This window comes from Leucoraja erinacea, chromosome 6, assembly GCF_028641065.1.
Source record: "Leucoraja erinacea ecotype New England chromosome 6, Leri_hhj_1, whole genome shotgun sequence".
NCBI classification, from domain to species: domain Eukaryota; kingdom Metazoa; phylum Chordata; class Chondrichthyes; order Rajiformes; family Rajidae; genus Leucoraja; species Leucoraja erinaceus.
In genome coordinates, this window is record NC_073382.1 from 82,939,656 (window position 1) to 82,963,757 (window position 24,102).

General features: G+C 45.4%; 1 protein-coding gene across 3 annotated transcripts in view; it reads right to left on the minus strand.

The window, feature by feature from the left end:
- atp11a (ATPase phospholipid transporting 11A) overlaps positions 1–24,102 on the minus strand; it is a 163,166-nt gene that overhangs the window by 42,995 nt on the left and 96,069 nt on the right. For all 3 annotated transcript variants that reach the window (XM_055637450.1, XM_055637453.1, XM_055637451.1), the window contains exons 23-26: positions 20,789–20,848; positions 15,978–16,105; positions 15,012–15,147; positions 4,313–4,378 (exon numbers count right to left, since the gene is read on the minus strand). In XM_055637450.1, coding sequence (XP_055493425.1) covers positions 4,313–4,378; positions 15,012–15,147; positions 15,978–16,105; positions 20,789–20,848 — 390 coding nt within the window. The remainder of the gene's footprint in view (positions 1–4,312; positions 4,379–15,011; positions 15,148–15,977; positions 16,106–20,788; positions 20,849–24,102) is intronic.

A 24,102-nucleotide genomic window follows, 5' to 3' on the forward strand; every position in this document is an offset into this window, starting at 1 on the left:
TTCGCAGTTCACACTGTCACCCAGCTTTGTGTCATCTGCAAATTTGTTAGTGTTACTTTTAATTCCTTCATCTAATTCATTAATATATATTGTAAATAGTTTCAGCCCCAGCACCGAGCCTTGTGGCACTCCACTCGCCACTGCCTGCCATTCTGACAGGGACCCGTTTATTCCTACTCTTTGTTTCCTGCACCATGTGCCCTAACTTTGCCCACTAATCTCTTGTTTGGGACCTTATCAAAGGCTTTCTGAAAGTCCAGCTACACTACATCCACTGGGTCTCCTTCATCCATTTTATTTGTCAGATCCTCAAAAAATTCCAGAAGATTAGTCAAGCAGGATTTCCCTTCATAAATCCATGCTGACTTGGACCAATCCTTTTACTGGTTTCCAAATGCGCCATTATTACTTCTTTAATAATTGACTCCAGCATCTTCCCCACCACCGATGTCAGGCTAATTCGTCCTCGTTTTCTCTCTCACTCCTTTCTTGAAAAGTGGGATAACATTAGCTACCCTCCAATCCACAGGAACTGATCCTGAACCTATAGAACATTGGAAAATGATCACCAATTCGTCAACAATTTCTAGAGCCACCTCCTCAAGTACCCTGGGATGCAGACCATCAGGCTCTGGGGATTTATCAGCCTTCTGTCCCATCAGTCTACCCAAAACTATTTCTCGCTTAATGCAAATTTCTTTCAGTTCCTCTGTCTGCCTAGATCCTCTGTCCTCTAGTACATCTGGGAGATTGGTTCTCTCTTCACTAAGGAAGACACAAGCAAAGTACCTGTTAAACTCTTCTGCCATTTCCTTCTTCCCCATAATAATTTCATCTGTTTCTGCCTTCAAGGGACCCACATTTGTCTTTACTAATCGTTTTCTCTCAACATTCCTAAAGAAGCTTTTACTATCCTTCTTTATATTCTTGGCCAGTTTGCCTTCGTACTTCATCTTTTCACCCCGTATTGCCCTTTTTGTTCCCTTCTGATGTCCTTTGAAAGTTCCCCAATCCTTTGGCTTCCCGCTGCTCTTTGGTGTGTTATACACCTTTTCTTTTAATTTTATTCCATCACTAACTTCCCTTTAGTCAGCCCCAGTTGCCTCTTACTCCCCTTAGAATCTTACCGCCCCTTAGAATCTGTCTACATACTACAAAATTATGCCATATCTCCATACAGTGAGTTCAGCTATAACATGTTTCTATTATGCGAATCGGATATAACAGGATCGATGAATTAGGGATATTTCTCAGGGTGAAACTGGAGGAACAGAATAGCTTTAAAGTGAGAGGCAAAAGTTTAATGGAGGTATGCAGGTCAAGTTTTTTTTGCCCACGAGGGTGGGGGCAGGAAAGCTTTGCCAGGAATGGTGGTGGAGGCAGATGCTACAGTGGAGTTTAAGCTTTTAAGTGGAAGTGGCGGCGCTGGGAACGGCTGCGGCTCGCCTGCAGTCCGTTTGTCTTTTACTTTTTTGTGTTGTTTTTTTTGGTTTGTCTAGTTATGTTTTTGGTTTTTAGGCTGTGTTTATGTGGGGAGGGGGGTGGGGGGTGAAACGGGGGCTGCTGTCACTCCCTTCGGGGGAATACGACCTTTTTGTCGTATCCCCCTTCTTTGCCTCCGTCTACGCTGAGGCCTAGCGGAGCCGGCGACCTCGGGACTCTGGAGGCAGCTGACTAGTCCTGGGCTCGCTCCCGGCCCAGCCCGGGATGGAACGGTGCTCCCGTGAGAGCGGCATGGTGAGGGGCTGGAGTGGCCCAGCCCGAGGGAGGAATGGCACTCCCGCTGGAGTGGCTCAGCCCGAGGGAGGAACGGCACTCCCGCTGGAGTGGCCCAGCCCGAGGGAGGAACGGCACTCCCGCTGGAGTGGCCCAGCCCGAGGGAGGAACGGCACTCCCGTCGGAGTGGCCCAGCCCGAGGGAGGAACGGCACTCCCGTCGGAGTGGGCCCAGCCCGAGGGTGGAACGGTACTCACGTGAGGGCGATCCGGTCCGGGGGCTGGGACGGTGCTCCGGTGGCTGGGACGACGTTCTGGCGGCGGTGTCCAGAGTCCTGGGTTCAGCCGCGGGCCGGCGGCTGCGTGTGCTGGACTGGAGGTGCGGCGGCTTCGACCACCCCGGGCCGCAGTGTTTGAACCGGCCCGTTCGCGGGGTTCGGTGAGCTGCGGGACTGTTTGTACCATCGCCCGGTGGGGAATTGCCTCAGCGCAGAGGGAGAAGAGGGAAGAGACTGCAGCCCTAAGATTTTTGCCTCCACCACAGTGAGGAGGTGTTTGGAGGACTCACTGTGGTGGATGTTAATTTGTGTTTATTGTTGTTTATTATTGTATCATTGTATGTATGACTGCAGGCACGAAATTTCGTTCAGACCGTAAGGTCTGAATGACAATAAAGGAAATTCAATTCAATTCAATTCAATTCAATTTAGATAGGCACATACAAGTGCAAGGAATAGACTGATATGAATCATGTGCAGATGAGATCAGATAATTTGGAATCATGTTTGGTGCAAACATTGTGGGCCAAATGTCCTTGCGCTGTGCTCATCTATGTTTTATGTTCTATGACACCATTTGCATTAAGGGGCTGTCCCACTTGGGCGACCTAATCCACGAGGTCTGGCGAGTTTGCCCTCGACTCATACTCGCAGCATGGTCGACACGAGGTCGATGGAGGTCTTCGTAACTCTCCTTCATGCTCGAGAGTGGTCTCTGCGTACACGAGGCCTCAGTTAGGTCGCGGCGGTTTTTTCAATATGTTAAAAAATACCCGCGAGTAAAAAAAGGTCGCCATGGGAAAAAAATGGATACATTTTTTACTCGTAGGTTTAGTCGTAGTAGGCCATGGTAGGTCGGCATGTTAGTCGCAGGTAATCAAAGGTAGTTGTAGATAGTCTTCATCATAGTCGAAGGGAGGACGAAGAAAGTCGGCTTCACTCTCCACTATTTGGTGTCCAATTTTCCCGAAGTTAGTCGTAGCTTGACGAAGCTAGTCTTCAACATAGTCGAAGGAGGTGGAAGGAGGTCTTCAACATGTTATTTTTTCAAACTCTTCTAAACTCGCCAATTAGGTCGCCCAAGTGGGACAGCCCCTTTAGGCAGGCCTAATGGTTACAACATGATTTTGATCAGGAACTAAAGAACCACTAAAAGTTATGTTGGAAGCAGAAAAAAAGCAGTCTTGGAAAAAACATTCTTTCCATGTAACCTCCCGGCAGTAATCAGACACCACTGTTTCTTAAGAACGCAGCTGCTATTTTAACCACAAGAGGACATTGCAATTGTCAAGCCATTGCTTCTACTGCCACTTACATTACTATACTTCATTATACAATATAACATACAGCCTCTTGGATTTTTTATGCTTGGTTATTAAAAAGATTTTAACATTTGAAAATCCTGCAGGGAAAAAATAGCGTTGTTATTGTGAGTCTGAAACTCTCTCGCCCTGAATCCAGTTTTCTCCAATTACATAATTATTTTATATCATATAACATATAACAATTACAGCACGGAAACAGGCCATCTCGGCCCTACAAGTCTGTGCCGAACAACTTTTTCTCTTAGTCCCACCTGCCTGCACTCAAACCATAACCCTCCATTCCCTTCTCATCCATATGCCTATCCAATTTATTTTTAAATGATACCAACGAACCTGCCTCCACCACTTCCACTGGAAGCTCATTCCACAATTTTTAATTACATGAGCTTTCTTTTGAACACAACTGTCGCATTATGGACACGCAGAATAATTTGCTGATCTTTGTTGGAGTGTATCCTACCATGCAAAAGGAAATATCAAGTCCCAAGATCTTTCTCCCAACTTTTCTCAAATTGATGGATTTGATTATGGGATGGCACAATAATGCATCTGGGAGAGCCGCTGCCTCACAGGGCCAGAAATCCGGTATTGTGTGTCTGTGCTGTCTGTGTGGAGTTTGCACGTTCTCCCTGTGACCGCGTGGGTTCCCTCCCTGCACTCCGATCTCCTCCCCCTTCCTAAAGATGTGCTGGTTTGTAGGTTAATTGGCCTCAAAGTTGCCCCTGGTGTGTATGGAGATTTGATGCGATAACATAGAACTAATGTGAACAGGTAATCAATGGTCAGCATGGAATTGGTGGGACGAATGGCCTGTTTCCATGCTATATCTCTGTACTAAATTAAAGTCAGGTGCTTGATGAATGGAAATAACTATTGATAATGCTTTCAGCGCAACTAATGTGAATGAAGAATGGATTATCTGAACTATCGTCCCTCCAAAGTATTGCTCTGATCCTCATCTATATATTTTCAAAAATCACAGAGAGAAATATACCTTCAGAGTTACCGTAAATACCAGCACTGTGAAAACCAGGGTGCCAAACGTCCAGTTTCCAAAGACCTAAAAACAAAAATTTGCACACAAAAAAAAAACATATTCAGAATTCATCTCAAATTATTTGCGGTTTGGTAGTATTTTTCCAGGCAATAGTTGGCACTGGGGGAAGGGGCGGCTGGGGGAAGGGGTGGCCGGGTGCATGGGCAGTCGCTACAGGAAGAGGCCGCCACCGTGGGAAGGGGCTGCCGCCCCAAAACGTTGACTGGTTTCTTTTTCCACAGATACTGTTTGACTGGCTGAGATCCTCCAGAATTTCCTGTTCTAGTTTCACATTCTGGCATCTGCAGTTATAGTTATTTTCCACCGGTCTGCAGTATTTCAGCACCTGATACATACCATAATATCGTTCCAAGAAGTACGTCCCATTTTCATTTCAGAACATTGATTGTCTATCCTACTGTTACTTCTTATAATCTTATAGAATTCTATCAGAGTGACCTAGTGGAAGTTTATATAATTATGAGAGGCATAGATAGGATAGACAGTCAGAATCTTGGGGAAAGGTCAAAAACTAGAGGGCATAGCTTTAAGGTGGCAAGGAGAAAGTTTATTGGAGATGTGCTGGGTGAGTGGAGGATGCCTGTAGGAACTGCCAGGGGTGGTGGAGGCAGGTAAGATATGGCATTTAAGAACATTTTATTTGGACACAAGCATATGTAAGGAATGGAGGGTGATGGCAGATAAGATTAACTTGGCATCATATTTGGTACAGACATTGTGGGCTGAAGAGTCTGTTCCTGCTAGCCTTTGGCACATCGAGAGAGTTGTGTAGACATGTGACAAATGTGGAGGTAAATGGTGGTGGCCATGTAAATAGACACAACATACAATGATATTAAGGTGATGACCCATCTGAGACAAGCAGACATTGCTGCCTGGCCTTGAAACAACTGCACGGAGGCAAGGCAACTTTACAAGCAGCCATCCAGCCATCATCAGTTGTTTGTATTCAGCACGAGTGGTAGTTTGGTGGAGGAATCTCACAGTGAATCTGAATCAGTAAAGGGACAAGACTCCTTGTGGGGCTTTGGTGGAGAGCATGGAATCAGGTAATATACACATGGAGCCAGAGGGTATATGTAAGGTCCAAAATATCATCGATATTCACAAAAGAATCCGACTTTGCAGTTGGGGATTCATCAAGGTACATCCTTTTATTCAGAGGCTGTGCCCTCTGGTCCTAGACTCTCCCACTACTGGACAGTACTCCACATCCATCTATCCAGACCTTTGGTAGGTTTCAATGAGTTCCCCACATCCTTCTAAATTCCAGTGAATGCAGAGCCATCAAATGCTCCCCATACATTAACCCAATCATTCCTGGGATCATTCTCGTAAACCTGCTCTGGACCCTCTCCAATGTCAGCATATCCTTCCTCAGATATGGAGCCCAAAACTGCTCACAATATTCCAAATGTGGCCTAACCAGCAGTTTATGAAGCCTCAGCATTACATCCATGCTTTTATATTTTGATCCTCTCTAAATGAATGCTAATACAGGTGCACAACCTTTTATCCGAAGTTCCAAATAACGAAAAGCTCCAAATAGCGGCCATTTTCTCGGTCCTTGAAGAAAGGTCCTTGAAGACGTTCACCGAGGGCGGCCGGCAGAGGTGACAGTGGAACCTCCGGTCGGTCCTCGAAGAAAGGGGAACTAAATCCCCATTCATAAAAGAGAAGGTGAGGGTATATTGCGCGGGAGGGTTAATAATTGACAATCTGCTGCTGCCTGCCCGCTGAGTTAAAAAGTTCCCACAGTAGACTCATGATACACAGTGTATCGTGAGTCTTGCGTGGGAACTTTTTAACCCAGCGGGCAGGCAGCAGCAGATTGTCACTCCCTTCAGTTTCACCCCACCTACACCCCTCTGCTTCCCGGCCATGTGTGTGACCCCTTCCCTCCCCTCTCCAGCTCCCCGCCCATTGCACCGGCGCGGGGGCTTTGCACTGTCTTCACGTCGGAGTTGCCAGCAGGTCAGTGCCAGTCACCGGAGACGTCAGGACCAACGAGACACCGGCCCCCAGGCCCACTGCAAGCACGGAGATCCCAGAGACCCACAGCCAGCAGCAGCCCAGCCCCGTTCCAACTACAGAGGAACACGCTCCCCGTAGGGACAGAAGCTGATGGTGTGCAAGGTTCGTCTTGGTCTTGCGGATGAGGGGGTGCAGCTCGGGCTGTGACGTCTCCGGCCACCCCCCTGTACAGGAGCTGAGACTGGGAACTGTGGGGTTGTTTGCAGTTGCAGAGGGAGGGGGCAAGGGCGGTACAGTTCCCAGTCTCAGCTCCATTCCAGGGGGGTGGCCGGAGACGTCAGGACCAACGGGACACTGACTGCAAGCATGGAGATCCCAGAGACTCACAGCCAGCAGCAACTCACAGCCCAGCCCCGCTCCAACTCCAGAGGAACCCGGGTTGCGGATGAAGGGGTGCAGTTCGGGCTGTGGGCGAACTGCCACTTGTCGCTGTAGCGGCGCATCGGGGAGCGGGTTCTTGTTGGTCCTGACGTCTCCGGCCATCCCCCTGGACAGGAGCTGAGAGACGTCAGGACCACCAGAAGCCGCTCCCCGATGGGCCGCTACAGCGACAAGTGGCAGTTCGCCCACAGCCCGAGTTGCGCCCCCTCATCGGGACACCGACCCCCAGGCCCACTGCAAGCACGGTGATCCCAGAGACTCACAGCCAGCAACAACTCTAGCCCAGCCCCGCTCCAACTCCAGAGGAACACGGGTTGCGGATGAAGGGGTGCAGCTCGGGCTGTGGGCGATCTGCCACTTGTCGCCGTAGCGGCCCATCGGGGAGCGGATTCCTCTGGAGTTGGAGGGGCAGGGAGACACAGCGGCTTTTGAGAATGGTGGGCAATCACTTCCAAAGTTCTGCCCACACAGTCAGTACACCTCTCCTACACTTGCCTCCCGCACTAAGATCATCTCGCAGAGAATGATCCCAGCCTAACCCTCCCTATTCTCTCCTATTCTGCAAGAAAAAACGACATTGAAGACTCAAACTCGCGATCGAGTAACTGGCGGGATCGAGGCGCAAACTCACGACGTTGCGGATATGAGCCGAGCACTCTTCCACTGCGCCAGCCGTTAAAATCTACGCTAAAAATCTTCCATTCCGAAAGCCGAAAAATTCTGAATTACGAAAAGTGTCTGGTCCCAAGGCTTTCGGATAAAAGGTTGTGCACCTGTTTTGCATTTGCCTTCCTTACTACCGACTCATCCTGTAAATTAATCTTTGGGAATCCTGCATCAGCAATCCCAAGTCCCTTTGTATCTCCGATTTCTGAATCCTCTCCCCGTTTAGAAAATAGTCTATGCCATTATGCCTTGTAGCAAAGTACACACACACTTTGTTACACTCCATTACATTTCTTCATTGCCCTCTCTCCCAATCTGTCCAAGACCTTCTGCAGACTCCCTGCATCGTCAGCACTACCTGCCCCCCAACCTATCTTCGTATCATCCATAAACTTGGCCATGAAGCCATCAAGCCGTGAAGGGCAAGGTGAAAGTCTAGTACACGTCTCCATAAAGAGGAGATGATTTATGCCTTGGCTGCCTGAAAGGTGAATAAATCTCCTGGAAATAGATGGGATTATTATGCCAGAAGACACAAGAAATTGCAGATGCTGGAATCTGCTGGAGGATCTCAGCGGTTCAGGCAACATCTGTGAGAAAGAAAGAAACTGTCGATGTTTCAGGCTGAAATGATGCGCAAGGGCATTGTATGGAAAGGCAGGATAATCTGCAAAAATTGGAGAGGGGGAAGAGTGAGACCATGGACAGTGGGGATTGGTGGACAGGGGACATGTGAAGAAGTTGGGCAGATGGGGAGAGGGAGGGGTGCAGTTGGTACACCGATGCGGATGGAAGATAGGTGGATGCAGGCAAAAGCGAAACAAAGGCAAATGGAAAAAGGTGGGGGAGGAAAGGTGGAGGAAAGAAGTGTGAAGGTGGAGTCAGCAACTGGGAAATCAGATGGAACAGGAAGACCACTAGTGCGGACATCTGATAAGCAAGGATGCTGATAACAGGATCCATTGGGAGAGAGGTGAAGAGCAACCAGAACCAGATTGGGAGGGGGGAGAGCTAAAGTGTATAGGTGTGGATGGATGGAACCAGGAGGGAGATTGAAAATGAGTGATGGGAGTTGGAAGCGGATATGGAACTGGTACAAAAGTGTGAGACCACAGATGGATCCAAAGAGGTGGTTTGTTCACAGCAGCAGTAAGGTTTACTTGAAATTGGAAGATTTGATGTTCATAGCATTGGTTTGTAGGCTATGCAGGTGGAATACCAGGTGTCCCTCTAATTTGCATTAGGCCTCACCCTGGCATTGGAGAAGGCCACCGTTGGAGAGGCTGTTTTGGGAATAGGGTTATGGTAGTAGAATGTAATAGTAGAAATGTCATTGAGAAGAGAGTGCAGCTGCTCTGCAAATCCACCACCTTGTCTTGCTACTGTAGGAAAGGTCAGATTGGGAGCAACCAAATGCCCTATATGAAGTTGAGGATGCACACGTGAATCTTTATATTTTATGAAGGAAGCAAGTGAAGTGTTTGCTGGGGTTTTGGCTAAGATTGTGAAATCATTGCTGGACTCAAGTGAGGTACCAGATGGCAGCAAGTGTAATCCCCCTTTATAACAAAGGCAGCAGAGAAAAGGTCGGTAACTATTGACCTGCGAGCCTAACACTAGTGGTGGTAAAAAATTCTGAGGGAAAGGGTTCATAATCCCCAAGAAAGGCAGGGGCTAATCAGAAGCAACCAATATGGTTTTGTTAAAGGACATATTCTGTTGAACTGAACACTGCACATACTGTCTAACTGATTTGATTGGTGTTGGTATGTTATCTGTGCTGTGATACAGTGAAAGGCTTTGCATGATATAATTTGACTGGATAGCACACAACATGCACGAGTACAATCAGGCCATACGCAAATACAGCAGCTTGTGATAAGAGAAAAAAACTAGTGTAAAATGTAGTGTTACAGTGTTAGAGCAACAGAGAAAGTGAAAGTAAGAAAGTTCCTGTACTCCCTCTCATCATTGTTCCAGATCTGGCCACTGCAGTGGTGTCATTTGCAAACTTGTAAATGGAGTTAGAACATAATTTAGCCACAAAGTTGCGAATGTACATGGAGTATAGTAAGGGCTGAGAACGCATCATTGCAGGGCATGGGTGTTAAATATTATGTCAAGGATGTTTTCTCATCTGTGTCCATTGATTTGTGGCCTCTGGCTCAGTAAGTTGGAGATCCAGTTGCCGGGTGGGGGTGATTCCTAGCTCCAGAGTTTGGAGATGAGTTCTGGAGGTGAAGGTGGAGCTATAGTCAATAAATAAAAGTCTGACATAGGGGTCCTTGTTATTCAGATACTCCAGTGATGAGTACAAGAACTTGACCGAATTCTTTGAAGAGGCCACAAAATGCATTGATGCGGGCAGGCCACTAGATGGGATTACCACAGACTTGAGTAAAACCTAGCAGTCATTGATAAATTGGAAGATAGGCAGGTTTCAGAGAGACAATTATATTTTGGACGAAATAGACAAAATAAATGGTACATCATTGTACATTTGTACAATGGGGCATATGAGAGTACTATTGAGGCTAGGATATATACATTAATCTTTGGGAATCCTGCACCAGGACGGGACATTAGGGAGTAGTGAAGAACAGAGGGACGTCAGAGTACATTTATCCATTGTTTAAGAGGGAACTGCAGATGCTGGAGAATCGAAGGTTACACAGAAAAGCTGGAGAAACTCACAGCGGGTCTGAAGAAGGGTTTCGGCCCGAAACGTTGCCTATTTCCTTCGCTCCATAGATGCTGCTGCACCCGCTGAGTTTCTCCAGCTTTTCTGTGTAACCTACATTTATCCATTAACTGGTTCGGAAAGCATACGGCTACTACCTTCCTTGGTTCAGAATCAGAATCAGAATGCTTTATTGTCATTGCATGTGTCACATACAATGAGATTACTGTGTCTCTCCATTTAAAAGAACTTCAAACATTCACATACTCATTCGGGTACTCCATGTTGAGGTAGATACTGCATGTTTGATAATGCTACAACTTAATAAAACATTGATTGGACCTCAGCAGGAATGCTGCATACAATCTGGTCACCAATGTATAAGAAGGATGTGAAAGTGCTGGAGAGAATGCAGAGGAGATTCACCAGGATGTTGCCTGGGATTGAAGTGACTGAAGTTTCAATGGGCAAGCCTTAGCTGACCACCGTTATATTAGCTGTAAGTTGATTAAGGGTAAAGGCAGTTACAATTTTCAATTGGGGCAAGGCCAACTTTGATGGTATTAGGCATGAACTTGCAAAAGTTGATTGTAGTAGTGTGCTTTTAAAAGTGTGATGACAAGAATTCAGGGCATGAGATAGCTCAGGCAAATAATATTAATGAGAAACCAATTATGGCAAGGGAAAGAGGGTAACTAGAGAGAGAATGGACCCTTCAGAAACCAGAGCTGGCATCTCTGTGTGGAGCCACAGGAGATGGGCAAGGCCCTCATTGAGCATATACTCTCTGTTTTTACCATGAAGAAAGACATGAACTTGGGGCAGTTAATGGAGATTTCTTGAGGAGAGTCTGTATTAGGTGGTGCTGGACGTCCTAAGGCACTTGAAAATAGATAAATCTCTTGGGCCGGATCAGAGAAGAAATTGCAAATGCTCTAGCTGAGGAAAATGGACTATCATTACACATTGGTGAAGTGTTGGAAGACTGGAGGATGGCTAAAATTGTGCCTCTATTTAATTGGAAGGAAAAGCTAAGGAACTATAGACCAATGAGCCCAACATCTGTGGTAGGCAGGTTACTGCAGAAGATTATGAGATATTTATGCATTTGGAGTTTTTTTTAAAGAAAAGTAACCAAAAAAGGTTGAGGAGGGCAAAGCTGTAGATGTTTTCCATATGGGTTTAGGCAAGGCATTTAAAAAGGTTTTGCACATTCGATGGCTCTGGAAGGTTATACCACATGGGCTCCAGAGATAGCTAGCCAACTGGATAGAGAATTGACTTCATGGAAGGACACAGAGGGTGATGGCGGAAGGGCATTTTTTCCCAAACTGGATGCCCGTGACTACTGGTATGTCTCAGTGACTGGTGCTGAGCCCATTGCTGTTTGTGTTTTATTTGAACAATTTTGATGTAAATGTACAAGCATGATTAGTAAGTTTACAGATGACATGAAAGCGGGCAGCAATGTTGATAGCTACCAAAAATTACAGCATGATCTTGATCAGCTGGACAAGTGGTCTGAGGCATGGCTATTGGAGTTTAATGCAGATAAGTGCAGATATTTAATTATATAACCAGGGCATGGCCATCACAGTGAATGGCAGGTCCCTGTGGAGTGTTGCAAAGCAGAAGGATCTAGGAGTACAAATACATAGTTCCCTGAAAGTGGCATCACAGGCTGTTCAAAGGGGCATTTGGTACTTTGGCCTTCATTAGTCAGAATATTGAGCATAGAAGTTGGGATGTTATAGTCCAAATTGTACTACACATTGGTGATGCCATGTTTGGAGTATTGTGTTCAGTTTTCATCACCCTCTTATAGGAAGGATGTCGTTAAGCTAGAAAGAGTGCAGAGATGTTTTATGAGAATGTTGCCAGGACCTGAGGGCCTGAGCTTCAGGGAGAGGTTGGGCAAGTTAGAACTTTATTCTTTGGCACGCAGGAGGCTGACAGGTGATCTCATAAAGGTGTATAAAATCACGAGGGAATAGGTGAGGTTCATGCACAGAGTCTTTTACCCAGAGTAGGGGGAACAATATTCAGAGGATATAGGCTTAAGGTGATAGGGGAAAGATTTAATAGGAACCAGAGAGTAACATTCTCACACAGTGGGGAGTGGGTGTATGGAATGAGCTGTCAGAGAAGGTAATTGAGGCAAGTACTTCAACAACATTTCAAGTACATTTGGATGGGTCTTATGCAGGCAGGTGAGATTAGCATAGATGGGGCATCTTGGTCAGTGTTGGGCTAAAGTGCCTATTTCCTTGCTGGATGACTGTAAAACTAGAGGATATTAATATAGGTGAAGGGGTCGAGACATCAAGGAGATATGAGGGTGACCTTCTTCACTTCATTCAATACCCGAAATGCACTGCCTGACGATAGGGCACAAAAAGCATTTAAGATGTGTCTAGAGGTTCCTCTGAATTGCTTAGTGTTGTCGGGAATTTTGAGAATTATAAGGAAGATGAGTACGTTGTAATATGGTTAACCCTAGGGCTCACATACTGGGAAAGCATGATTGGAAAATGGCCAACATAGAATGTAGTTAAAATGACTAAAACTAAAACATTATGTTGAGAAAGCAGGCTTTCTTATCTATTGGGGGGGGGGGGGGGGGGGGGGAGAGATAGTCCTTCGCAGTTCTGCCTAGGTTCTTATCTGTTGCAATCTTGAGATTACAGCTACTCTTTGTCACTGTTTTTCCCAAAGGTTAACGAACAACCTCTTTTAACGAGTAGACCCCATCAATTCTCCCTACAGGAACATTGCCATTTATGGTATCTATTTGTTCGATATCTGGGAGAGAGATTTTCAAAACTACAAGAAACGCAAGGTTAAAGTTAACTCTGGGGAAAGACAAAGATGGAAGGTTAGAGACATCAATCAATGATGGTTTATTTCAACTGTAGTAACCATTGCGTCATGAGAATATAAAAATGCAACAGTTACAATGGCTTGTCGAAACAGTTTGGGTTTCCGATGTGCATCGATAAGGCCTTTAATAAACAGACTTGTTTGTTTGACTTACCACTGATCTATGAGCTATTTTATTTTGTGCCTGTGCTTATCTGAGTAAAGTCAGATATAGGGTACAGATATAGCACAAAATTCCCTCCTATACTTAGGCAGAGAGGGCTATGGACTAAGTTCTGGGTGATGGGGTTAATAAGGGAAGTGCATATGGACAAGTTGGCTGAATGGCCTGTTGCATGATTCTAAACGGTGGAGGTCAAAGGATGCTAATGCAATGCATGTTATCAGTGTACATCTGGGATTTGACTGTAAATATACATTATGTGTCAAGGGCCAGTGTGGATGAGGGAGATTTTCAGTCAGCGACAGATACTCCAGATTCCTGGAGATCATATTACATGGCAGGAATATCCATTGCTGATATGGTTCTCGATAAGACTACAGATTCATGCAAGGCCTGTGCGTGAAATGAGGAGAGAAAGAGGATGGTAGTATGACTGCCCATGAAAAAAAGCCAAATTCTGAAAAAAAGGACAAGGAAGGATGTACAACATGGTCTTAGACATCTGCACCTTTTAAAACATTGGCTCCTTCAGTGCTGTTTAAAAACCATAGATTAAATTGAGATGAACGGAAAAGATGATGATATATTTAGAAAGAAACAACACAAATAGGGATTTGTAGAGGTGGTTGGAAATGAGATGATAATTTATAAGAAAAAAAGAATTAAGAATTGGATTTCTGAAGAGGGCACAAAGCAGGTAATTTTGAAGAAAGAATTACAATCCAATAATATTAGGCCCAGTCACGTTATCATTTGGTTTCATCTTCAATTTTCAATGGCTACATTTTACGCAGTCTATGACATAACCAATCACTAGGTTGCCTTTCTTCAATACCTTTATAAAATATTTTTGTTAACAATACAGAACAGGAACAGGTCCTTCAGCCCATATTGTCTATTCCAAACATGTTGCCAAGTAAACTAATCTCATCTTCCATATCCCTCCATATCTATGTGCCTATGTAACAGCCTCTTAAACGCCACTATCATATCTGCCTCCATCACCATCCCTGACAGCAAGTTCCAGGCACCCACCACTCTCTGTTTAAAAAATATCTGCCCTGCACATCACTTTAAACTTTGCCCCTATCACCTTAAAGCTATGCCCTCTGGTATTTGATATTTCATCTGACAAAAAAATGGTGAAATAACTACCCCATCTTATTTCCATTGTAATAACATTACAATCGGGCACTGTAACAACATCACTAGACCAGCCGATGCTGCTTCTTCACCATCTCTGCAGCTCTGTTGTTCGTCATTATGTTCCCAGTTCAGTAATCTAATTGGTAAAACTTTCCTTTGAGGAGAGAATTCAACAATGCCAAAATAAATATACACCGTCAACCAGTAATTTGCTATCTTAATCTCCTCTGAAAAGTCATTGTATGAGTCAATAATGGTTCAATGCGAATTGCCCCACAGTGAGACACAGGGAGAAGGAGAGATTGGTCTTACCATCAAATTGGCCTTCATTAGCTGGCATTAGAAAGAGAAGCAAATGGCAAAGGCCAAAAACACAAGACAAAGTAAGTCAACAGAGCAAAACAAAAACCCACAGAATCATTTAAGTAAATTAACAGGGAAACAGAAGCAAACAAGGATTATTGGATAAAATAACAGAGCAAAAAAAAAGGAGAACAAGTAATGATCAACAACTTTATTAAAATATCTTTCAATAGACAAGCACTCGAATAAAGAGCAAAATTAAATGCATCTTTAAAAGACTTAGATGAAATATTTAAAACATAGGGTGTTAAAAGAAGCCTTAATGCAGAAGATTGGTGGAAGTTTTTAAGGGTTGGGTCTCTTTAGTGAGGTTGTGTACTCACCTTTCCATTGCTGGTCATTGCTGAGTGGTCAAACAGAAGATAAGCACCAAAGAAAAATATCACGGCATCAAATACTCCCAGGAATGTCCAGTAAAGGAACAACTTCCAACATAACAAGGAATTTTTGGCAATGTCCCTGGTGGTTGAGAAGCAAAACGATGGAATTGGATTGTGTATCTTTGTTATTGATTTATAATGCATTATAAAAATCTTTCTCACGGATGAAGTTTCTGCTCAAATTGCCCCTTTTGTTCTTCTGAAGGAAGAAAACACATTTAGAAGGCTTCCTTCTAAATTTAATCTCCCTCTCTTGCCCTGCCCAGTGCACTTCCAATGCCATCTTTACACAGTCCATCATGGTGTTATCGAGAACTCCAACAATATTCAAAGTTTTAGCAAACGTTCACCATTACTCCTATGCTTCATATACAGTGATTGAAATTAGAAATTACGTTGCGTTTAGGAAATCCTCTTGCTTTACCTTTGAACGGTTAATGCCCCTGTCCCACTTAGGAAACCTGAAAGGAAACCTCTGGAGACTTTGCGCTCCACCCAAGGTTTCCGTGCGGTTCCCGGAGGTTGCAGGTGGTTGCCGGAAGTTGCAGGTAGTGGAAGCAGGTAGGAAGACTAACAAAATCCTCCGAAAACCGCACGGAAACCTTGGGTGGGGCCCAAAGTCTCCAGAGGTTTCCGTTCAGGTTTCCTAAGTGGGACAGGGGCATTAGGTATCGACTTCCCTTAATCTTCGTAAAAGTTTTGCTATTGCAGATTTTTTACAAACTATATATATTTCTTAAGGCCTGTCACCAACAATCACAATGTTTACCAAAATCTGGTTCCCATTTCTTATCCTCCTCTTTTACACCCTGCTCAACCTAATTTCAGACCGAGACTTGAATTTTCAAAACAACCTCTTCGCAGCAAAATTCATATCCTATATATCACACTATATGTCTCCTGGCTCACCTGTACAATGTCGGGTCTCTTTTGAGAGCATCGACACTAACATGCTGTTCCATCAGGCTATACAACAGGATGGGAAGAGAAGTGAAGCTGATGTTGTACAATGTAAGATATGCAGTGTCATACAATGGCTGTAAAATAAGAAATGTTTCATTACATTACTTGTATGCTTCCAATATACCAAAGTTTATTCTCGCCTCTCAGACGCGACTGGGAGTGCACAAATACGGGTTGGAGATGCAGATGTTATTCCTTCAATTTGAGCATATCACCATATGGATAGTAAATTGTCCCACTAACTGTATAGTCATCTCACTGCTCCAAGCAATAGGATGCAACCAGGAATAATTAGAGAGATTTACCATGTTCCCATTACTATTCTCTATTAGGCAACGGTTCGAGAACTTAATTACAAACTTAAGGAAAAGGTTTTAAATGTATTGGAAGCAATTCATATAATGTTTCCTCGATAAATACCTGGAACAGACAGGTTATTCAAATCACTAGTTGACTCTCCCATTATAGATGAGGCCCTCACTCGTTTCTCCTCGGTACCCCACAGCTCCGCCCTTGCTCGCCCTCTCCCTAGTCACAACAGAGACAGAGTCCCCCTAGTCCTACCTTCCACCCCATCAGCCGTTGCATACAACACATAATCCTCCGAAATATCCGCCACTTCCAACGGAACCCACCACTAGCCAGATTTTTCCATCTCCACCCCTTTCCGCCTTCCGCAGAGACCGTTCCCTCCTCAACTCCCTGGTTAACTAATCCCTTCCCACCCAAACCACCCTCTCCCCAGGTACCTTCCCCCACGACCGCAGATGTTGCAACACCTATCGCTGTACCTCCTCCCTCAACTCTATCCAGGGACCCCAACAGTCCTTTCAGGTTAGGCAGAGGTTCACTTGCACCACCTCCAACCTCATCTACTGTATCCGTTGTTCAAGATGTGGACTGTTATACATCAGTGAAACCAAACGCAGACTGGGCGATCGTTTCGCGGAACACCTTTGCTCAGCCCGCGTGAACCAACCTGATCTCCCGGTTGCTGGACACTTTTTCTCCTTCCCATTCCTACACAGACCTTTCAAGAATAACTTCTTCCCCTCTTACCATGCTTCAGAACGGTCCTTCCATAAATTAGGGTACTGTCTCATTCATCTCTACCTAATTGCGGACAATAGGCTTTGTCTATGGAACTGGTGTGCCAGGATGCTGAGAAATATATTCTCTGTTGCTATATCTAATATACTTGAGTTTGACTTGATTGTATTTATGTACAGTATTTTTTGATTTAATTGGACAGCATGCAACACAAGGCATTTCACTGCGTGTGTGAATGTGGTACCAATGGACGAGAAGCCGAAGCAAAGAAGTCGAAGTCAAAGAACCGAATGGAAACGAGGCCGAAATGCCAATAAACTGAAAGATTACAAAGACGAAACGCCTACTACCAAAAAGGATGGGACGCCTAAATGCAAACTAACCGAAAGGGCGGGACGCCTAAAAGCCAACGAACCGAAAAGCTGCGTAGCCTAAAAGCAAACTTACCAAATGGCCGCTCTGTCGAAACGCCACCTACCTGAAAGGCGGCGTTGCCTACAGGCCAACGAACCGACTGCCTCTCAACAGAAACGTCCAATAACGGACATGACGTTGCCGGGGGGCGGGACTTGTCAGCAATTGGTCCAGACCCCCGCGTCCATCACATCACTGTGAAGGCATGAACATTGTCCCAAACCTCCGCTCCACCCGACCCACAGCCCGCGGAGGGTGGCCGTGGGAGAGTGAGGGCTGCACACCTTCGGCCGTTTTCAACTTGGTGCTTGAGTTCAGATTGCCCAGTCACCTATGGCTTGTGTGGGAAAATGAACCCCACGCTCCGCTTCTCATCCATCTCTCTCCCCCCTCTCTCTCCCTTCTCTCTCCACCTCTCTCCCCTCTTCTCTCTCCACCCCTCTCCCCTCTTTTGTCTCCTCCTCTCTCTCCCCTCTTTTCTTTCTCCTCCTCTCTCTTCTCTTCCCCTCCCCCCCCTCTCTCCCTCCCTTCTCTCCACCCCCCTCTCTCCTTCCTCTCTCCCCCTTTACTCTCCCCTCCATCTCCGCCCACGGGAGCGTCCCTCAGTCACAGACCGCGATGCACCGCCATCGGACCCTGACATCCACACCGGGTGATTCACCCCGGCCGCGGGGACATGTTTTATTTATTACTGTCTTGGTGCTTGCGGAACGCACCCAAGCTCCCACGCACAAAACAGGCAGCATCTCTGGAGAGAGGGAATGGGTGACGTTTTGTGCCGAGACCATTCTTTGGAGTGCGTCCGAAAGGTCTTGACGCAAAACGCCACCCATTCCTTCTCTCCAGAGAAGCTGCCCGGCGAGGCTGCTGTCACACAGTGACCCAGCACGTGAGACCTGAGGCTGCTGTCACACAGTGACCCAGCACGTGAGACTGCTATCACACAGTGGCCCGGCCATTGAGGCTGCTGTCACACAGTGACCCAGTGAGGCTGCTGTCACACAGTGACCCAACCGGTGAGGCTGCTGTCACACAGTGACCCAGCCGGTGAGGCTGCTGTCACACAGTGACCCAGCCGGTGAGGCTGCTGTCACACAGTGACCCAACCGGTGAGGCTGCTGTCACACAGTGACCCAGCCGGTGAGGCTGCTGTCACACAGTGACCCAGCCGGTGAGGCTGCTGTCACACAGTGACCCAGCCGGTGAGGCTGCTGTCACACAGTGACCCAACCGGTGAGGCTGCTGTCACACAGTGACCCCGCCGGTGAGGCTGCTGTCACACAGTGACCCAGCCGGTGAGACTGCTGTCACACAGTGACCCAGCCGGTGAGGCTGCTGTCACACAGTGACCCAACCAGTGAGACTGCTGTCACACAGTGACCCAGCCGGTGAGACTGCTGTCACACAGTGACCCAGCCGGTGAGACTGCTTTCACATAGTGGCCCGGCCATTGAGGCTGCTGTCACACAGTGACCCAGCCGGTGGGACAATGTTCGTGCCATCAGTGATGTGATGGACGCGGGGGTCTGGACCAATCGCTGACAAGTCCCGCCCTCCCGGCAACTTCATGTTCGTTATTGGACGTTTCTGTTGAACGGCAGTCGGTCCTTTGGCGTGTAGGTGGCGTTTCGACAGAGCGGCCATTCGGTAAGTTTGCTTTTAGGCTACGCAGCTTTTCAGTTCGTTGGCTTTTACGCGTCCCGCCCTTTCGGTTAGTTTGCATTTAGGCGTCCCATCCTTTCGGTTAGTAGGCGTTTCGTCTTCAGACTCTTTCGGTTTATTGGCGTTTCGGCCCCATTTCTATTTGGTTCTTTGGCTTCGACTTCTTTGCTTCGGTTTTGTGTCTGTCGGCGCCACGTCTGGGTACCTTTCACTGTACATCCGTATGCGTGACAATAACTGAATGCAAACCTAAACATGCTCTTAGTGTAACCCCTAAGAATCGTGCTGGAACACTTGCATCCTTGAGCAAGATTGGAATCCAATGTACCCTAACTCAGGTAAAAGAAAGCCTTAACAGCCAGGGGCAGAAATCACTATCAAAACATGCGGGGGGACACAATTTCTTGCTCCACGCTCCACCAGCTCCGAATCACCGCTCTCTATCCTCAGTCCCACCACCTACATCCACCTCTGACTGACACCTCCATCCTCCAATCAGCGCGCTGAATCATCATGTCCCGCCCCCCCCCACACATTGCCTGCTGATCGACGTCTCTCTCATCCAATCGGCGTCCTCGTTCATCAGTCCCACCCCCACTGTCTCGCGGAAAGTGGAGATTTTTAATAGATTTTTTTCCCACCAAATTTCAAAATCCGGATTATAAAACATGGGGGGGGGGGGGGGGGGGGGTGGGGTATCGTCCCCCCCCTCTCAAAACATGGAGGGTCTTGTCCCCCCCCCCCCCCCCAGGCATTAATAACAGCGTTAGGCAGGAACAATCTCCTCTATGTTTGCACCTCTGCAATGGCAATCCATGCAAAACTTTAGTTATAAATAAAAGCAAATTAATCGCCTGCTTCAGGTTAAGAAAGAACTGCAGATGCTGGAAAAATCGATGGTAGAAAAAAAAAAAATGCTGGTTTCTCCAGTGAGTTCCTCCAGCATTTTTTTCTACCTCTGGTACTTGGAAGGTGATTTGGCTGTACTGCATCTTGCGCAAAGCCGCTGGCACAGCCACGCTCCTTCTGTGCCTGGGCTTCGCTGTCGGGATCGGGGTTGGCAGTAGGCCGGGGACGAGTGAGTATGATATTTGAGCTCAGTGCCCCAGGTGGCGTCATCTATATGAACACGCGATTTGATGCCTGCTATCCGGGGCGGGACCCATGTGACACGTGATAGATGTGGCCCACCCGCTCACAGACATATGTCCTGGCCCCTTGACAGAAAAGGTTGCCAACCCCTGCTTTAACATATGGTGTAGAGCCATTCAGCATGGAAACAGACCAATTAGCCCAATTCATCCATGTTGACCAAGATGGCCCATATCCCTACAAAAACTCTCCTGTCCATGTACCTGGCCAAGTTTGTTTTATACGACCTGCCTCAATTACCTCATCTGGCAGCTCATTTCACACCCTCTGTCTAAAAAAGTTACCCCTTGTGTCCTTATTAAATCTTGCCCCTATCTCCTTCAATCCATGTCTTCTGATTCTTGATTAATCTCCCCTGGGTAAAGGACTCTATGCATTCCAAGGAACTATGTGATCAATTATGCTCACAGCCACACTGGACACACCGAGCACAGAATGTTACATGTGTACAAAAAAAAACTTACGAAGCAAATACTAACCTGCTGTGAAAATCCACAAAAGAATTGGTATAAAAACTGAGGAAATATGAAGCAAACATTCTGAAAAATAACAGAATACATGATAAGACAAAACATCACTAACAATGACATCAGAGGAATTTCAAACTCACTGACTTAAGACAACATTCAAATCCCACATGCAGGTGATGTTATGCTAAGTATTGAAAGACTCCCAATTGATAAATACAGTGAGGAAAAAAAGTAAAGAAAATGGTGACATAAACCCCTGAAGAAAACACTGAAAGATAACAGCATCTGCACACCATGCTACTGGAAGCCTAAGAAATAGGTCAACAAATTCTTAGAGAATGTAGATGAATAAGATATTGATTAAACTCCTGGCAGATGACATCAATGTTAATTGCCTGTGGATGAATAGGGATACAAAATCTAAAAGCAATTCACAATTTACAAAAGAGACCAAAGGAGTTTACACAAAAGGCAAATGACAGAAAGTGAGGATTCTACCTTGAATTCCAGGGGGACTACCATTTTACTTAAAAGTGACAGGACGGGAATTTACACTAATAAAATGTTTTCTAAAATACGTCACAGCAAAATCATCCAATAACATTTCACACTGGACTCTGGAGGGGAATATTCAGAGCTGGTCAAACAGATAGCTTTCAAAGGGTACCATTCAGGAAAGATGCAAGGAGATGCAAAGAGTATTATTCAGGAAAGATCAAGCATATGAGACATAGATCAATTGGACAAAAGAACTAAGGCAGGGAGTAAAGTTATGCATGGCCTTGAATTTATGGACGATGTTACACAAGAGGCAGGAATTGTCGGATCCAGAAGTACCCAAGGTATGGATGAGGACATCAACATTTGAAGCAGTCATAGAACCAGGTAAGCACGACTTAACTGCCTCTTAGTGCTCATATAGGGAAACAGTGTTTGTAGAGATCAAGAAACTTAACTTCAAATGAAGTAAAAGTAGGCTATCGAGCCCCTCAAATCTGTTCTATCTTTTAATAAGAACATCTGATTTAATAATAACAACTTCTACAGGTGCACAGTAGAGAGAATGCTGACCGGTTGCATCGTGGCTTGGTTCGGCAACCTGAGTGCCCAGGAGCGGAAAATGATGCAGAAAGTTGTAACCACTGCCCAGTCCATCATCGGCTCTGACCTCCCCACCATCGAAGGGATCTATCGCAGTCGCTGCCTCACAAAGGCAGCCAACATTATCAAGGACCCACAACATCCTGGCCATGCACTCTTCTCTCCGCTACCATCATGCAGAAGGTACAGTAGCCTGAAATCTGTTACATCCAGGTTCAGGAACAGCTTCTTCCCCACAGCCATCAGGCTATTTAACTGGCCAACAAACAGACACTGAACTGTAACAGCCTATTGCACTTTATCTGCTTATTTGTGTGTATATTGAACTGAACTGTTCTGTATTTTTGCTTACAATATTCTGTTGTGCTGCAGCAAGCAAGAATGCAATTGTCCTCTCTGGGACACATGACAATAAACTCTCTTGACTTGACTGCAATCTAAACTTCAACACCCTATTCATGATAATCTATCAGCCCTTTCCATAGAGTATACATCAACATATACCAGTAAAAACAATATTGGATGTTTCTACAGTAATTTTGGGAAGGAAGCTCCAAATACTCACAATGCTCAGGGAGAAGTTACTTCATTTCTGTTTTAAATGGCATAAATGCTGTTATTTCTAAATGGTGGCACCGTTCCAGATTCTCCAACAAAAACATGTAGTCTCACCTCACCCAACTGTGTCCAGACATCTCAAGATCTTACATATTTCTATCACAAGGCCTTTAACCCATCTGAACGTCTGTGATCTGTGAATGCAAACCTAGCCTAACCAACCCACTAGTGAGTCAGACATGGAGGATGAAAAAAGTGACCAGAGAACTGAGTAGGTGAGGGGGGTCCAAGGTTTTCCCAATATTTAACGGAGTTTCTGCACTGTAAGGTCCTATGTTCTATGAAATATATTCTCATCCTGGATGTTTGACAAGCAGTTTGACAATCTCAAAACAGGGGTTAGTGTCAAGAGAAGTGTAAAAAGGATGCTCTGCTTTCAAATATACTGCAAAACTGTTGTATCTTGATGTCAAATTGTTGATGCTTAAAACATTTAAGTATGTTATACTAATGTCTGGTGGTAAAGGAGAATAGGGGAAAGCCTGGGACAGGCATAGGCCAGGGATTGGTGGCCAGGGGCAACGGCCATTGGACAAGATGGTGCTTGCGACAAAATTGACAACCACAAGAGTCACAATGTATGCTTGAATTCAAGCTTATGGATCAAGGATTTCCAGGAACGGAATGCCTGAATATGCTCATCATCCTGTGTCCAGTGTAAATCTGTGAGATGGTGTGCGAAAGGGAGATTTACTAGTAACCCATCAAACTAAGACCATCAAGGTGTCAAAAGTGATTCATTCACTACGGAGCATAGAGATTCCCAGAAAAGCAAACTTTGAACAGCAGCAAAGTGCAGACATGCAGCAAACTGTAGTCAAGACACAGGCAGGAATGTGTGTAATTGCCATGTAGGAGCCAGGTGAAAGATTATTTGATTGTTAATTTATAGAATATGGATGTAGTTGGCAAAGAAATTTTTTTGTCAATCCCGAATTGTCCTTGGAGGTAATGTTGATCTGCTACCGTAAAATGCAAATATCTATGGCAGAAGATGCTACTCTTGGGTGGGAAATTGCAGGATTTTGACTTAATGATGATAAAGGAACAGCAATAGGATGAATTGGACTGCTTCATATTTGGGTTGCAAAGAGTATGTTACAGTTATTAGCAAACATTTGACCTTCTCACAGAAAGAACATTCATGAATATGTTTGGGCCAAAAGTGATCGGTCTTCAGCCATCATAAAAGTTTATGCTGGGTATCGCTCCAAATCTTCAATCATTTATTAATTTTATCCAAAGTCAATTTTTAAAGGAAATCGAGAAAAATAATTGCCATTAAAGGACATCAAATATTAATCCTAACTGTACATTTAAAATCTCTTCAGAGACTGGGGAAAGTAAGAATAACCTTGAGCAAAGTCAAGTCCGTATTTTTCATAGATCTGAGTCATTCCTACTTGCCTCATACATCAGTTTCTGATTGGACTGCAATCTACCAGGCACTTCCCCCATCAACCCTAACTTTGCTTTATCCCGCTGCCCATGCAAGTGAACAAAGTGACTATTAATGGAAATGTATTGAAGGTGTACTCTTTACTAATATTTCAAACACCATACAAACAATAGCATCTGTGCCATTAACATTTTTATTTCTTTTA